Source organism: Rhinoraja longicauda, chromosome 28, assembly GCF_053455715.1.
Source record: "Rhinoraja longicauda isolate Sanriku21f chromosome 28, sRhiLon1.1, whole genome shotgun sequence".
Lineage (NCBI taxonomy): Eukaryota > Metazoa > Chordata > Chondrichthyes > Rajiformes > Arhynchobatidae > Rhinoraja > Rhinoraja longicauda.
Genome location: NC_135980.1, coordinates 26811924 through 26828420, shown reverse-complemented (window position 1 = coordinate 26828420; position 16497 = coordinate 26811924). Strand labels below are relative to the sequence as shown.

At 52.6% G+C, this 16497-nt stretch overlaps 1 protein-coding gene across 1 annotated transcript in view; it reads left to right on the top strand.

The window, feature by feature from the left end:
* The window catches only part of map1sa (microtubule-associated protein 1Sa), a 46354-nt gene extending 29857 nt beyond the window's left edge, over positions 1-16497 (top strand). The window contains exons 5-7 of the mRNA XM_078424148.1: positions 2421-5865; positions 8158-8366; positions 13063-16497. Of these exons, the coding sequence (XP_078280274.1) occupies positions 2421-5865; positions 8158-8366; positions 13063-13218 (3810 nt within the window). The 3' untranslated portion in view covers positions 13219-16497. The remainder of the gene's footprint in view (positions 1-2420; positions 5866-8157; positions 8367-13062) is intronic.

The window sequence follows — 16497 nt, the reverse complement described above, 5'->3', positions numbered from 1 at the left end:
GCTGCCTTACAGCGAATGCAGCGCCGGAGACTCAGGTTCGATCCTGACTACGGGCGCCGTCTGTACGGAGTTTGTACGTTCTCCTCGTGACCTGCATGGGTTTTCTACGAGATCTTCAGTTTCCTCCCACACTCCAAAGACGTACAGGTATGTAGGTTAATTGGCTGGGCAAATGTAAAAATTCCCCCTGGGATGTGTAGGATAGTGTTAATGTGCGGGGATCGCTGGGCGGCGCAGACCCGGTGGGCCGAAGGGCCTGTTTCCGCGCTGTATCTCTAAAATCTAAAAAGCGTGTGGCATTGAGGGGATAGTTTTACTTGTCCTTAATATGCTGCAGCACTGGGTTCCATATGTTGAAGAACTTCTGAGGGTTGCCAGACAATTCATATCTCAGCCTCTCTACGTGTAAGATGCCCATTAATTCTATTAACCGAGTCTCAAACTGAGGAGCAGAGTCTGATTTCCATAGTTTCAAAATACATCTGTTGGCAATGACCGCAATATTCCATCTTGTCTGCTTATCCGTTAACCTTGTGCTCAGTGTGCTTCATTCTGTCTGTGGTTGTGATGTGCAGTGGGCCAAGATTTAAGCAAACCTCAATTCAGTGAAGAGGGGGGAGAAAAAAAAAAACCCTAGCATACTTGTGCAACTTAGTATTTGTACTGCCCTAGGCACCTGGTTATTTTGCATAACCATCTTAAACGTTGGTATCACAAAATGCTGGAGTAACTCAGCAGGTCAGGCAGCATCTAGGAGAGAAGGAATGGGTGACGTTTCGGGTCGAGACCCTTCTTCAGACTTCAGTCTGACTTCAGTCTGAAGAAGGGTCTCGACCCGAAATGTCACCCATTCCTTCTCTCCTAGATGCTGCCTGACCTGCTGAGTTACTCCAGCATTTTGTGATACCTTCGATTTGTACCAGCATCTGCAGTTATTTTCCTACACATATTAAACGTTGAATAATCTAAGGAAACATTAGGCAGGTGTCCAAAACATTAGCACAAGAGAGATAGCTGAGGTAATTTCCGAGGGCCCTGATCCTAATGCCAGGATTTTTGGTATGCAATGCAGATTCCTAATAACCCCCGACTCAAATCCACACTCTCCTCCGAGAAGACAAATTCCAGCTTCACAGAACATCATGGGACAGGTTTGGAGGGTCATGGACCAAGTGCGGGTAGGTGGGACTAGTGTAGCTGGGACATTGTTGGACGGTGTGGGCGAGTTGGGCCGAAGGGCCTGTTTCCACACTGTATCACTCTATGACTCTGTCTCATTTCCCGCCAGTGGTCGTGCCTTCACCTTTTGCACCCAAAGTCTCAAATCCTCTCCAAACCACCTTGCCCTCAATTCCTGCTCCTGAACGCCCGCCTCACCTTACTTGATTTACCTCCCTGCACATTCTGATCACACCCACGCCCTTTAGTTTTTTTTATTGAACCTCTATTAGAGGGGACAGGTCCTTTACATTTACTCCATCTATGTTCCCGAACTTCCTCTGTTCCAAGAAACCACCCCCACCCATCCCTCCCCAATCCTATTCCCATCATTCCCCTGGGATAAAATGTTCCAATGTGCGGGAAGGAACTGCAGCTGCTGGTATACACCAAAGACAAGACACAAAGTGCTGGAGTAACTCAGACGGACAGGCAGCATCTCTGGACAAAAAGGAATGGGTGACATTTCGGTTCGAGGCCCTTCTTCAGGCTGAGCCTATTTAGTAGTAAAGATGAGCAACGTCACCTGTTCCATGTAAGACCCTGTTGTGACTAGCACAGTGAATATACGTCCGACATCTTGTAAGAAGATTTTAATAATTCATCACCAGGAAACTTCTAGAAAAACACCTGACCTCGGTCATGAGGCAAAAGCACCTTTGCCAGCTTCTGCTTTTGGCCTGAAGGGGTCACTGGCATTTATATTACATATACGTCACATCACCCATTCCTCTCCAGAGATGCTGCCTGGGCCACTGAGTTACTCCAGCATTTTGTCACCATGTTGAAATGTTCCCATTCTGGCATTGGAATTAGGGTTCTCGTAAATCACCTCGGCGATCTCTCGTGCAGTACGGCATCTTCCTTATAAAGTGACGAGGGCAGAATTTGGGGCAGAGTTGGTGGGGCCCTGGGCTGTTGGAGATGGGGAGCATTGATGCTGTGAAGTTGTTCAGTAACAAGGTTCCGAGTGTTCTAATCCCGAGAGGGCACGACTGGGAGTTGCTGTGGGTCAGAGAAGGCAGGGGAGTGGATGGGCAAGGTGTGGGTCAGAGAAGGCAGGGGAGTGGATGGGCAAGGTGTGGGTCAGAGAAGGCAGGGGAGTGGATGGGCAAGGTGTTTCCGTGGACCTTTGGGTGGGCTGGCGTATAATTGGGTTGGATGGTGCGTTGATGAGTTGCCCTTGTTGTTGCTGCTGTTAGATTGGAGAGCTGTTGAGCTTCACGCCTCCCGATGACAAGGCCAGCCTTTGCCTCTGCTGCCCTGACCTGGGAGAGTGGAAACGATCCAGCCTGGAGCAGCACAGCCTTCAGGAGTTCATCGAGATCAAGGTGAACCCTCCGGCTGGGGTGTGCGAGATGGAGGGGCTGCGGGAGTTCTTGGAGTACCTGGCCGAGTCCTTGGAGGCGGCCTCCCCGTTTGAGCTGCTGGAGCCCCCGGCCACGGTGGGCTTCCTGAAGCTGTCCAGGCCTTGCTGTTACATCTTCCCGGGGGGCCGGGGCGACTCCGCCTTCTTCGCCGTTAACGGCTTCAACGTGCTGGTGGGCGGCGGCTCGGACCAGAAGTCGTCCTTCTGGAAGCTGGTACGCCACTTGGACAGGATCGACTCGGTCCTACTGACCCACCCCGGCACAGACAACCTGCCGGGGGTCAACAGCCTGCTGCAGCGGAAGCTGGCCGAACTGGACGAAGACCAATCGCAAGGCTCGGAGACCGACGGCGACTGGGCCAAGAACCTCATCTCTCCCGAGATCGGTGTCGTGTTCCTCAACGCGCCCAGCCGACTCCGGGACATCGAGCGGGAGAAGGCCAGGCGGGGAGTCGATGAGGCCAGCGTCTTGCTTCATTATCTCGACCTTCTGGACATTAACCCTCTCCCCCTCCACAGAGCCGTTGGCAGCTCCATCGACCCGATCATCCTCTTTCAGAAAATGGGAGTAGGCCGTCTGGAGCTGTACGTGCTTAGCCCGGCCAAAGACAGCAAGGACCTGGACTTCATGCTACACCACTGGGCGGGCAACACTTGGCCCAAGGGACGGGAACTGCCCATCCAGTGCCTGGTCTCCATCTGTGCCCTCCTGGCCTGGCACCCGGCCAGCGGAACGGAGAAGATCATCCGGGTGCTGTTCCCGGGATGTGCTCCGCAGGACAAGCTCCTAGAGGGGCTGGAGAGGGTGAAGCACCTGGATTTCCTGATGCATCCCGCAGCCAAGCGGAACGAGCTGGAGGCCCTGCACAAGGAGAAGGGCAGCAAGCTCTGGCGCGCTGACAGCAGGGAGAGTCTGAAGAGCCTCACTAGGGGCCCGGCGGGCAGAGCGGAGGGGAGGCCGGCCTCCGCCAGAGACAAGGCGGCAAGGCCGGAGAAGAAGAGGGAGAACGCCGGGAAGGCCAAAGCCGCGGCGGAGACTGGGGACAAACCCAAGACGAAAGTATCCAACGAGAAACCGGTGAAGAAGGAAGCCCGGCCCACAAAGGTGGAGGAGGTCAAAGACACCAAGGTGGCCAAAAGGGAAGACGGGAAAGAGACGGAGGATAAGAAGACGCCGAGGAAGGACTGGGTTAAAAAGGAGCCCAAGAAGTTTGAGAAAATAGTGGCTAAGCCCCCTGCCAAGAGGCCGCAGTCAGCCACGGAGACCCGGAAGGTTCCGGCCAAGACCGGGGCATCTGCCGGCCCCAGAGACCCCAAGAAGGACCGGGCGGCTGCCAGAGCCAAGAGCGGGGCTGAGCCGGGTCAGCCGGCTGCCCTGAGGGGGGGGAGGGCGGCCACGGCGGCGTCCACCCCTGAAGACATGACGGCGGAGTTTGAGAAGCTGGAGCGGGAAGGGGCCGGAGAGCCCGGAGCGGGTCAGGAGGTCCAGGCCACGGGGCCAGCGGCGCCCAAGGAGGTTGAGCGGGAAACATGGAGCCAACACCAGGGCGAAGATGGCGTTGTAGAGAACGGAGAGGAGGAGGAGCCTGGCGTGGAACGGGCGTCCAGGGATGGTGCCCGAGCAGAGGGTGTTGAAGGTATGGCCCCAATCCATCCTGTTAATGGTCTGATGTGTGATGCTGACAATGGCCGTGACTGTGAGCTGGAAAGCCCCGACAGGTTCCGGTACTTTGACGAGGGTTTGAGTCCGTGCAGGAACGTGGCGGTCCTGTCCCCCCTGGCCAACCCCAGGAGTGACCGCAGCGTCAACTTTGACCTGACGCCCACCGAGCTGGGGCCGCCGGGCGAGGGGTCGGCGGTCCCAGCGGAGCAGCCGTATGCCAGCTCCGAGGAGAAGACCCTGGAGATGGTCTCCCCTCCAGGATCGGGCCCCACCAGCGCCGGCCACACTCCCTTCCACCAGTCGCCGATCGACGGCCTCCTCCCCAGAGGCGAAGACGGTTTGCTGGAGAGCGTGTCCAGCCTCCTACAGGGGGAGCAGTGCGATACGCCAGTGGATGGAGCCCTCCAGCCTCACCCGAGACCACCGTCCGAGAGTGCCGGCACGCCACAGGACAGACACGCTGGCTACCTCAGCCTGAGCCCGTTCAAGGAGGGGGTCCCCGACATCTCTCCCACCCTGACCACCCCGTCTCTGCCCGCGGAGGTCGGCTCCCCTCAGTCCACCGAAGTGGACGAGTCTCTGTCCGTCTCCTTCGAGCAAGTCCTGCCGCCCCTGACCGAGGCGTTGGCGGCGCTGCCCGAGGGCGGGCCCAGGGTCCTGGCCAACGGGGCCTCCCCCGAGCTCGACCCCGCCCTCACTGGGGGGTGCGACCCCCACCACATGACCCTCCCCCTCCGGTCCCTGCAGGATGCCTACCGCCCCCTGCTGGCCGCCCCTGGGGAGGGTGACAGCAGACCCCCCGACGGGGGTGGGCTGGACGGTCCCGGCCCCCGCGCGGCCGCGGTCCCCTCCGAATCCCCTCACGACGTTGACCTGTGCCTCGTGTCACCCTGCGAGTTCAAGCACCCGAAGACGGAGGTCTCCCACTCGTCCTTCGCCAACCCCAGCCCGAGAGACGCGTCGGACGACAGCGACCTGTCCCAGGAAAGCACTAAGATGGCGGGGCGGCAAGACGCCCACCTGCCCCTCTCCTGCGGCAAGGTGCCGATGGACCAGACCACCCCCACCTCTGCCAGCGAGTCCCTCCCGTCCCACTCAGGCTGTGAGGCCGCGCCGGCCACCGAGGACTGCCCGTCCATCACCGCGGACGACGGCATGGACTCCGAGGACAACTCCGAGAGCTTGTCCCTAGGCCGCCCGGCTCTGGGCCCGGCCCCCAGGTCCTGCGACCCTCCGCCCTCCCCGATGAAGGACCCCCGCCCGCCCCCGCCCCAGCCCGGCATCTGCATGGTCGACCCCGAGGCCTTGACCCCGAGATCTAACCCGGGCCCGGTCGAGAAGCCTAAAGGGCGTAGGCCGGCCTCCAAGCCGACCGCGGCCGCTGCTAGTCGCAGAGCTGAGAGCGCTAAACAGGCAACTCTGTCCAAACCTAAAGGTCCACAGCCGACATCCAAGGAGGTGGAGAAGCAGGCTGCGGCCAACAAGACTGAACAGCCGGGCAAGATCTCCAGGGTCAGCTCCAGCCAGTCCATCAACTCTGAGGAGAAGAGGGGAAAGAATTTCCAAGCGCCGAGTTACAAATCATCTTTCAGCGCCACTCGCAGCGCACCGACAGGTCAGTTGTATGATGTGGGTGGGATCGCCTAGCCCCGAGACGGACACAGAAACCTGGAGTAACTCTAATGTCACAGAAGCATAGACAATAGGTGCAGGATTAGGCCATTCGGCCCTTTGAGCCAGCACTGCCATTCAATGTGATCATGGCTGATCATCCAAAGTCTGTACCCCGTTCCTGCTTATTCCCCCTATCCCTTGATTCCGTTGGCCCTAAGAGTTAAATCTAACTCTCTCTTGAAAACATCCAGTGAATCGGCCTCCACTGCCTTCTGTGGCAGAGAATTCCACAGATTCACAACTCTCTGGGGTGAAAAAGTTTTTCCTCGTCTCAGTCCTAAATGGCCGACCCCTTATTATTAAACTGTGGAATTCTCTGCCTCAGAAGGCAGTGGAGGCCAATTCTCTGAATGCATTCAAGAGAGAGCCAGATAGAGCTCTTAAGGATAGCGGAGTCAGGGGGTATGGGGAGAAGGCAGGAACGGGGTACTGATTGAGAATGATCAGCCATGATCACATTGAATGGTGGTGCTGGCTCGAAGGACCGAATGGCCTCCTCCTGCACCTATTGTCTATTGACCCTGGGTTCTGGACTCCCCCAACATGGGGAACATTTATCCAGCACCCACCCTGTCCATCCTCTAAGAATGTTGTGTTTCTATAAGATTCCCTCTCATCCATCTAAATTCTAGCGAATACAAGCCCAGTCGACCCATTCTTTCATCATATGTCAGTCCCGCCATCCTGGTGAACCTACGCTGCCCTCCCTCAGTGGCAAGAATGTCCTTCCTCACATTAGGAGACTAAAACTGCACACAATACTCCAGGTGTGGTCTCACCAGGGCCCTGTGCAACTGCAGTAGGACCTCTTTGCTCCTAAACTCAAATCCTGTTGCAATGAAGGCCAAAATGCCATTAGCTTTCTTCACTGCCTGCTGTACCTGCATGCTTACTTTCAGTGACCACAAGGACACCCAGGTCTCTGGGGAAAAGGAATAGGTGACGTTTCGGGTCGAGACCCTTCCTCAGACTCCACCAGAAATGTCACCTATTCCTTTTCTCCAGCGATGCAGCCTGACTCGCTGAGTTATTCCAGCTATTCGTGTCTATCTTTGTTTTAAGCCAACGTCTACAGTTCCTTCCTACACCGATGGCTCGGTCCGTTTGGTTTAGTTTATTGTTGCGTGAAAAGTAGAGTGAAAAGCATTTGTTGCGTGCTCACCTGTCAGCGGAAAGACACTGCATGACCAAGACAATGGATATTTTTAAGGCGGAGCGACGGATTCTTGATTAGTAGAGGTGTCGGGGGTTATGGGGGGGAAGGCTGGAGAATGGGGTTAGGAGGGAACGATAGATCGGCCATGATTGAATGGCGGAGTAGATGTGATGGGCCGAATGGCCTAATTCTGCTCCTAGAACTTATCCACAGTGTATTGATGCAGGATAGAGTATATTGTTTAGTGCAAGATAAAGTCTTGGTTTAAGATAGTCCAAGAGTGTCCAGCAATGTAGATGGTAGGCCAGGACCACTCTTTAGTTGGTGTTGGGATGGTTCAGTTGGCTGATAACTGTTGGGAAGAAACTGACCCCGAATCTGGAGATGTGCACATTCGCATTTCTGTACCTCTTGCCACCTCTCACCATGTATTGTTTTGTTTTGGTCACCCCTGTTATAGGAAAGATGTTGTTAAACTGGGAAAGGTTCAGTGAAGATTTACCCGGATGTTGCCAGGACTCGAGGGACCTGAGCCATAGGGAGAGGTTGAGCAGGTTAGGGCTCTATTCCTTGGAGCGCAGGAAGGCTGTACGATGATCTTATAGGGGGTGTCCAAAATCGTGAGAGGAGTAGATGGGGTGAAGGACACTTTGGGTCGGGACATTTCTCCATTCTGAAGATGGGTCCTGACCCAAGACATTGCCCTCCACGGATGCTGCCTGATCCTTGAATATCCGCTGTGTCTGGTGATGAGTTTAACTCCAGCATTGTAATGACTAACATCAGCAGTTGCTGAATCAGTGTGGCATGCTGACACTTTCTGGGGCCAACAGCCCATCCACTCCTAGACACAAAATGAGTCAAAAGGAATGAGTCGGTGATGTTGTGGGTCAAGACCCTTCCTCAGACTCCCTTCTGAAGATGTCTTGGGTCGGGACCCATCTTCACTATTCATTCCTTCTCTCCAGAGATGTTGCCTGACCCGCTGAGTTACTCTGGCGTTTTGTGTGTGTCTTCGGTGTAAACCAGCGTCTGCAGTTCCTGCCAACCCATTCATTCCAGGAGTGTTATTCGCAGGTGCGGTGAGCAAGTGCCCCCCAGTGTACGTGGATCTGACCTACATCCCAAACAGCTACGGTGCCACCACAATCACCACGGACTTCTTCAGGCGGCTCCGGTCATCCATCTACGTGATCAGTGGAGACGACCCTCAGAAGGAGGGGGCAATGAGGAACATTCTAGACTCGCTCCTGGAAGGCAAGGCCATGTGGAGCAACAACACGCAGGTGAGCACCTACTCAACAAGGGCGATGACGCCCAAGTCAGTGGAGGCCGTCAGTGGATATTTTTACGGCAGAGTTTGATAGATTCTTGATTAGTGTGGGTGTCAGGGGTTTTACTTTAGAGATACAGCGCGGAAACAGGCCCTTCGGCCCACCCGGTCCGCGCCGCCCAGCGATCCCCGCACATTAACACTATCCTACACACACTAGGGATAACTTTTTACATTTGCCCAGCCAATTAACCTGCACACCCGTACGTCCTTGGAGTGTGGGAGGAAACCGAAGATCTCGGAGAAAACCCACGCAGGTCACGGGGAGAACGTACAAACTCCGTACAGACGGCGCCCGTAATCGGGTTCGAACCCGGGTCTCTGGCGCTGCATTCGCTGTAAGGCAGCAACTCTACCGCTGCGCCACCGTGCTGCGCCCTATGGGGAGAAGGCAGGAGAATAGGGTTGGGAGGGAAAGATAGATCAGCCATGAATGAATGGTGGAGCAGACTTGATGGGCCGAATGGCCTGATACTGCTCCTTGATCTTATGAACGGCCATCAAAGGATCCTCTGGCTGTTTTGAAGAGCTGGAGTATTTTCACCAACCACAGAAGGCAGTGGAGGCCAACTCACTGGATGAATTTCAAAGAGAGTTAGATAGAGCTCTAGGGGCTAGTGGAATCAGGGAATATACTGGAGAAGGCAGGCACGGGTTACTGATGGTGGATGATCAGCCATGATCATAATGAAAGGCGGTGCTGGCTCAAAGGGCCAAATGGCCTCCTCCTGCACCTATTGTCTACTGTCTACTGTGCACAACGCAACACCCTCGATGTCACAATGATAAATAATCTGTTATCGTAAGGCTGTTTGTGGGAGTGCACAGAGTTGGATGCGGTGCGTTGTGCACCTGTGTTGCGTTGTGCACCTGTGTTGCGTTGTGCACCTGGGGTGCGTTGTGCACCTGTGTTGCGTTGTGCACCTGGGGTGCGTTGTGCACCTGTGTTGCGTTGTGCACCTGGGGTGCGTTGTGCACCTGGGGTGCGTTGACTGCATTTAAAGTTACTTCATGTCTCGAGGTCAGTGAAGGTTGCTGGATGAATGAAAGTATTGGAGTTGCTTGGGAGATGGTTGCGTCTGTTTCTGTAACTGGCTGACGCGTTGCATGCAGTACACGGTATTTCTACCATCCGAAACTATTTTCTCGTACGGCTCATGGGCGGTGCTGCGATAGAGTTGCTGCCTTACAGCGCCAGAGACCCATGTTCGATCCTGACCACGGGTGCTGTCTGTACAGAGTTTGTACGTTCTCGCTGTGACCTGTGTGGGTTTTCTGCGGAATATCCAGTTTCGCAGAATATCGGTGCGGGAGGAGGCCATTCGGCCCTTTGAGCCAGCACCGCCATTCATTGTGATCATGGCTGATCATCCACCATCAGTAGACAGTAGACAATAGGTGCAGGAGGAGGCCATTTGGCCCTTTGAGCCAGCACCGCCATTCATTGTGATCATGGCTGATCATCCACCATCAGTAACCCGTGCCTGTCTTCTCCAGTATATCCCCACCTGATTCCACTAGCCCCTAGAGCTCAATCTAACTCTTTTAAATTCATCCAGTGAGTTGGCCTCCACTGCCTTCTGTGGCAGAGAATTCCACAAATTCACAGCTTTCTGCGTGAAAAAGTTTTTTCTCACCTCAGTTTTAAATAGCCTCCCCTTTATTCTTAGACTGTGGCCCCTGGTTCTGGACTCCCCCCGACATAGGTAACATTTTTCCTGCGTTCTCCCCGTGACCTGCGTGGGATTTCTCCGAGATCTTCGGTTTCCTCCCACACTCCAAAAGATGTACATGTTTGTAGGTTAATTGGCTTTGGTTAGAATTGTAAATTGTAAATTGTGTGTGTGTGTGTCGGATAGTATTAGCGTGCGGGTGATCGCTGGTCTGCACGGACTCGGTGGGCAGAAGGGCCTGTTTGCTGGCGGTATCTCTACACTAAGCTGAGGTATGCTGATGGTGATGAAGCTGGATGACTCTGTGTGCTGGTTCCAGATCTACAATCTTTCAGTACAATCGCTCCAATCTTTTAAATCTTTATTTCCACATCAGCATTTATCTTGCACTAAACATTATGCCCTTTGTGCTGGTCAGGGTGGGCGGCTTGATTGTGATCACGTACAGCCTTTTTGCTGACTGGGTAGGAAGCAACAAAAAGGCTTTTAAAATGTGCCTTTGTGCCGTTCACAATAATCTAAATTTAAGCACTTGCAAAGACGATGCTGTGGTTTTGGCAGCACCATTGGCCATTGCCCACGACAGATGTTTGCTGGCCCTGACAGCATCTATTGGTAGTGGGGAATTTTGTAACAGAACATAGAACAGTACAGCACAGGAGCAGGCCCTTCGGCCCACAATATTTGTGCTGAACATGGTGCCATGTTCAACTGATCTCATCTGCTTGTGTTCACAAAATGCTGGAGTAACTCAGCGGGTCAGGCAGCATCTCGGGAGAGAAGGAATGGGTGACGTTTCGGGTCGAGACCCTCCTTCAGCCTCCCCTCCTGCTCTACGACCACATTTTGACCCAGACTCGCTCCTGCTCTACGATCACATTTTCAAGTCAAGTCAAGTCAATTTTATTTGTATAGCACATTTAAAAACAACCCACGTTGACCAAAGTGCTGTACATCAGTTCAGGTACTAAGAAATGAACATACAATGGCACACAAACATAACAGCACATACATAAACAGTTCATAGCGCCCCCTCAGAGGGCCTCAAATGCTAGCAGGTAGAAATAGGTTTTGAGCCTGGACTTAAAGGAGTGGATGGAGGGGGCAGTTCTGATGGGGAGAGGGATGCTGTTCCACAGTCTAGGAGCTGCAACCGCAAAAGCGCGGTCACCCCTGAGCTTAACATTTTGACCCAGACTCGCCCCTGCCCTCCTCATCTGCTTGTACATGATTCACAAGTTCTAGGAGTAGAATTAGGCCATTCGACCCATCGAATCTGCTCAGCCATTCAAACATGGCGGATCCTCCAAAGACGTACAAGTTTGTAGGTTAATTGGCTTGGTAAAATGTAAAAATTACCCCTAGTGGGTATAGGGTAGTGTTAATGTGCGGGGGGATCGCTGGTCGGCCCGGACCCGGTGGGCCGAAAGGGCCTGTTTCCGCGCTGTATCTCTAAATCTCTGCCTCTTAATCCCATTTTCCTGCCTTCTCCCCATAACCCTTGACACCTGTTCTAATCAAGAATCCATATCCATCTATTATCGTGTGCTTCTCTTAAATGTCACTTACGAATCTGCCCCCCAACACCACCACCCTTGGCAACGTGTTCCAGGTCCCCCAACACACCCTGTAAAAAAAAAAAAAAAACATCACCCACATTTATCCATTAAACGTTCCCCCTCTCTCCTTCTAGTTCTGCCCTCAACCTGGGGGGGGGGGGGGGGAGAAAGGTTCTGAATGTCTAAGAAAATAACTGCAGATGCTGGTACAAATCGATTTGTTCACAAAATACTGGAGTAATTCAGCAGGTCAGGCAGCATCTCGGGAGAGAAGGAATGGGTGACGTTTCGGGTCGAGGCCCTTCCTCAGACTGATGTTAGGGGGGCGGGACATTTGTCCTGCCCCCCTGACATCAGTCTGAGGAAGGGTCTCGACCCAAAACGTCACCCATTCCTTCTCTCCCGAGATGCTGCCTGACCTGCTGAGTTACTCCAGCATTTTCTGAATGTCTACCCTATCAATGCCTCTCATTTTATATACTACTTCCACCACGTCTCTCCTCAACCTTTGACGTTCCAGAGAAAACAATGCAGATGTATCCGACTTCTCCCGGCAGCTGAAGCCTGCTACACCAGGCAGCGATCTAGTAAACCTGCCTCTGCACCCTCTCCAAAACCTCCACGTCCTCCCTGCATCAAGGCGACTGGAACCACTCTCCAAACGTGGCCGAACCACGGTCGTTGATGATCTGCCCACCAACTCCCGTGGCTTGCTGGGGCAGTGGGATGTTGTTTTAACTGAATAACCCCCACCACAGCCTCAGAGCAGTGCTGAACTACTAAATCACATGTGAATTTAAAAAAAAAAATGTTAATTACAAATCTCAATTGTGGAGCACAGAGGCAAATAAATGATGGGTCTTTGTCCCAAACATTATGGAGGGCACTGTAAGCAGCCTCGTGTATATACGGTCTGGCTATGTGCATATGCGGTCTTGCTATATATATATATTTAGAGATACAGTGCGGAAACAGGCCCTTCGGCCCACCGAGTCCGCACCGTCCAGCGATCCCCGCACATTAACACTATCCTACACACACTAGGGACAATTAAAAAAAAAACATTTACCCAGTCAATTAATCTACATACCTGTACGTCTTTGGAGTGGGAGGAAACCGAAGATCTCGGAGAAAACCCACGCAGGTCACGGGGAGAACGTACAAACTCCGTACAGACGGCGCCCGTAGTCAGGATCGAACCTGAGTCTCCGGCGCTGCATTCGCTGCGCCACCGTGCCGCCCTATCTCACTGTAAATAACTCATTTGTAATCATGTATTGTCTTTCTTTCTCTTTCTGCTGACTTCATGCCACAAAGGCTTTTCGCTGTACCTCGGTACACGTGACAATAAGCTAAACTAAAGAAGTAATTTTCCTCCCCCCCCCCCCCCCCCCCTCTCGTCCTTTTCTTTTTGCAGGTCACTGTAATCCCGACCTTCGATTCTCCGATCATGCACGAATGGTACCAGGAGACGCACGAGAGGCAGCAGTCGTTGAACATCACCGTCCTGGGCAGCAACAGCACAGTCGTGATGCAGGAGGAGACTTTCCCGGCGTGCAAAGTTGAATTCTGATGGCTGGCGGCCGTCAGAGACTGCGGAGGGCTCTGCTTTTGCCAAGGACCGTGAGCTGGGGCCGGGCAGGCTTCCTTTCAACGCCAGCCTGCCCCCCCCCCCCCACCGGGCAATGCGTAGGACTCTTTCCGAAGTGTTTCGTTTCCAGTGATGCGTCGGGTAATGCAGGTGACCATGAGGCTTCGTCCCAGTTCCTGCGAAACCTCTCTCTTAGCTGCTCAATTGTATCGGCCGGTGCGGCTTTAACACTCACTAGAGCGGCAGTGAACTGGGTGAAGAGTCAGAGCTACGACCATGGTGGGAGGGTGAGACCAACCTGGGACCAAGGGTGTCAGATGGGACCTGCTGTCCACTGACCATTCTGGAGTGGCAGCAGTTTGGTGTACGTGTGTGGTCTTGTTTTTTTAATGCTTTCATTCCCGGCGCACAAATCACTTGGGAACAGAAACATGAACCAATCTAAATGGCTGTGAATGGGCGTTCTGTTCTGATGAAGTTAAGTTGACATTCTTGACTTCAATATGGTTACACTCCAGGCCACTGTGAAGCAGAGGAAGCCGCTGTGAAGACGCGGTTTTTTGCCTTCTCTTGGCTCGTGACGGTTGTCGTTCAGAACTGCCGCCGAGTAAATCTTTCCACCTTGAAATAGGTTGATCCCCTGAGCCCTCGCGAGCCCAACTTCTTTGCCACACCACCTGAGGTGTGGGTCTGGTATCTCCGAGAGATGGGACACTGTAGAGGTCTCGGCCTTCAGGCCTCAGTGGACAACCTGGTGTGACAGCCCAGTAGCTGAATTGGTCTTGAACTGGTGCTGTCAAGTGCGTGATAACCAGAAGCTAGATTGTTCCTGTTTCGCCATTAAATCCACCATCGAAGTATCCCTTTGACTTGGTCCAAAACTGGGCCGAGAAAACAAAATCTGTGCCGTGTCCGATCCTGCCTAAAGTCACTTGATAACTCCTTTTCCAATGAAAATGGTGCCTCGAGGCCACCTACAGGAAAGGCTCTGAGTTAGCTATTCAGTCATTGCTTCTACCATTAACCACAAGATCTTCTGACTTCTCTTTGAATGTCATGTGTTCTTGAGGCAAATGCCAATTCAATCATTAGAATCTCAAAGGAAGAGTCTTGTCACCGGTCGTTGAGTCGTTGCCAAGTGTCACGAGTCAAAGGCTCGTTCTAATCAAGAGACTTTGATAATCTGGTTGTGTTTGGGCAGCTTTCGAGTCTGGGTTTGTTCTTTGATTCTTGGTGAAAACAGGAAAAAATGCGTCGAGACCTTTTGTTACAACACCACTTCTAGAAGCCTCAACCGTTTAAAATGAGGATCTCTGGTGCTGCTTGATATTAAATATATATTGCATGTGAATTAGCTTCGGTAGGTTAAATATCGTCGAGGCGGGCGAGTGGTGGAAGTTGGATGGAAATTAATTGCACGCCAGGGGCCGTATCTGAGAACACGTTGCTACTGAGGTTTACAAGCTGCCATTCAAAGCTCGCTGAGGTGTAGACGATGAATTAGAGGGGTGGATTGGATGGGTCCCTCATTAAAATGCACAACAAACTCCAATTGCATGTCTGCCTCTCAACCCTCTCGCGAGGAGTTAATTAAAACTACAGTCTGTGAAATAGATGTTAGATAAAATCCTCTCCTCTCCATTCTGGCCTCCCAACATCCTATACTCCAGCTCCACCACCATAGTCTAGTTTCTCAGTGTGTGCCTAAAGCTAATGATGCAGTTCAATGCTCGAAGACTTCCTGCCATCCATGTGGCTCTGTTGCTGTGGGAGGGGAGGACAGGAGAAGTGGCCATTGGCTTTGAGAAGCTGTGCTTGAAGTGGATGTCTTTGTGTCTATCTTTGGTGTAAATCATTTTTTTTGTTTCTACATCATTTCACATTCAAACATTCTGCCCTCTTCCCTGCCTTTACTATGACCGACTTAACTCATTCCACAATACGTCCACCTCTCCCTTCAACTACTTACCCAAACCATCACTCGCTCCTGACACAAGACTCTGCCGTTTAGCCATCAGCCTCGGGCCTAGGTGACAAGCCACCATCTTGGAACAGAGGCCGAGCTTCGAGAATAGCCCATCCCTTCTCTCCAGAGATGCTACCTGCCCCGCAGAGTTACTCCAACATTTTATGACCTTCCTCGGTTTGAACCTGCATCTGCAGTTCCTTCCTACCATTGTTCCAGACCACGTTCCAAAGACCGTCACTCACTGCAAGATCACCTGGAGTGACCGACCGGCCTGCTCATTGTTTACATCCTGTGCTCCAGAGAGAGCTCGGGCCCCGAACACCTTGTACCCTGATTCCGGTTCCTCAAGTTCACATACACTCCAGCGAGCCTCTGTACTGGAAGCTAATGACGATCAGTCTGTAATCGATGCCGCGATTCCAATCTAGTTATTTATTCTTCAAATTAATATATAAGCTGGTTTACACTATTTTGTAATCGTTGCTTTGCGTCCTAGCAGGGCTGTTCATCTTTTGTGTAGAACTTTCCGATTTTTAAAAGAAATATTTTTAACGCGAGGTTAAATCAGTATTAAACACTAATCAATGATAGTTGGATGTCAGGCTCAAACATGCAGTGCGATTTGACTCGTGCATTTCATTAGGACCCGTGCGGTGTCCCTGGACGTGCCCGTGCCGGCTGCCTGCTGAGCGACTTTGCCATGTATTGAGGGGAGGTTTGTGTTGCATGTCGTGACTGTTTACAAGTCGCGATGTGAGCTGTTGGCCCCAAGTTCGGATCCGGTGATGTGGGTAACCGGACCGGAGAGATAGCAGGTCCTACTTGGCATTGGCCAAACGTGGCGTTTGACTGGTGGGTTCTGTGTCTTAAGTTGTGGGTGGGCGATGGAGAAATCTACGGTCTGGTGGGAAATGGAGAAATTCCACTCCCACCGACCGCCCTCCCTGCTGGGGGACAATTGACTGATTTTCGGTTCCTCCCCTTCCCGTGAAGCTGGGAGCCCAGGTGGAAGGTCGTCACTTTGCCTCGCTTTCCGTTAAACGTTGATAAGCAACCGCACTCTCTAGTCTGAGCTCAAGGTGAAAAAGTATTTGCGATTCCACGTTTCACTGTAGTCGGGAAGCTGTCTTGAAGCAGGGGTTGGATTGGATCACTTTTTGTGCAGGCTACTAATCCCTACCACTTGCTTTTAAAGATTGTTCTGTGTGTGTGTGTGTACACTGACAAGTCTCTTAGCACTACCTTACAATTCCTGGCTTTAATATAGAGTTGAACAATAAAATATTTCAATA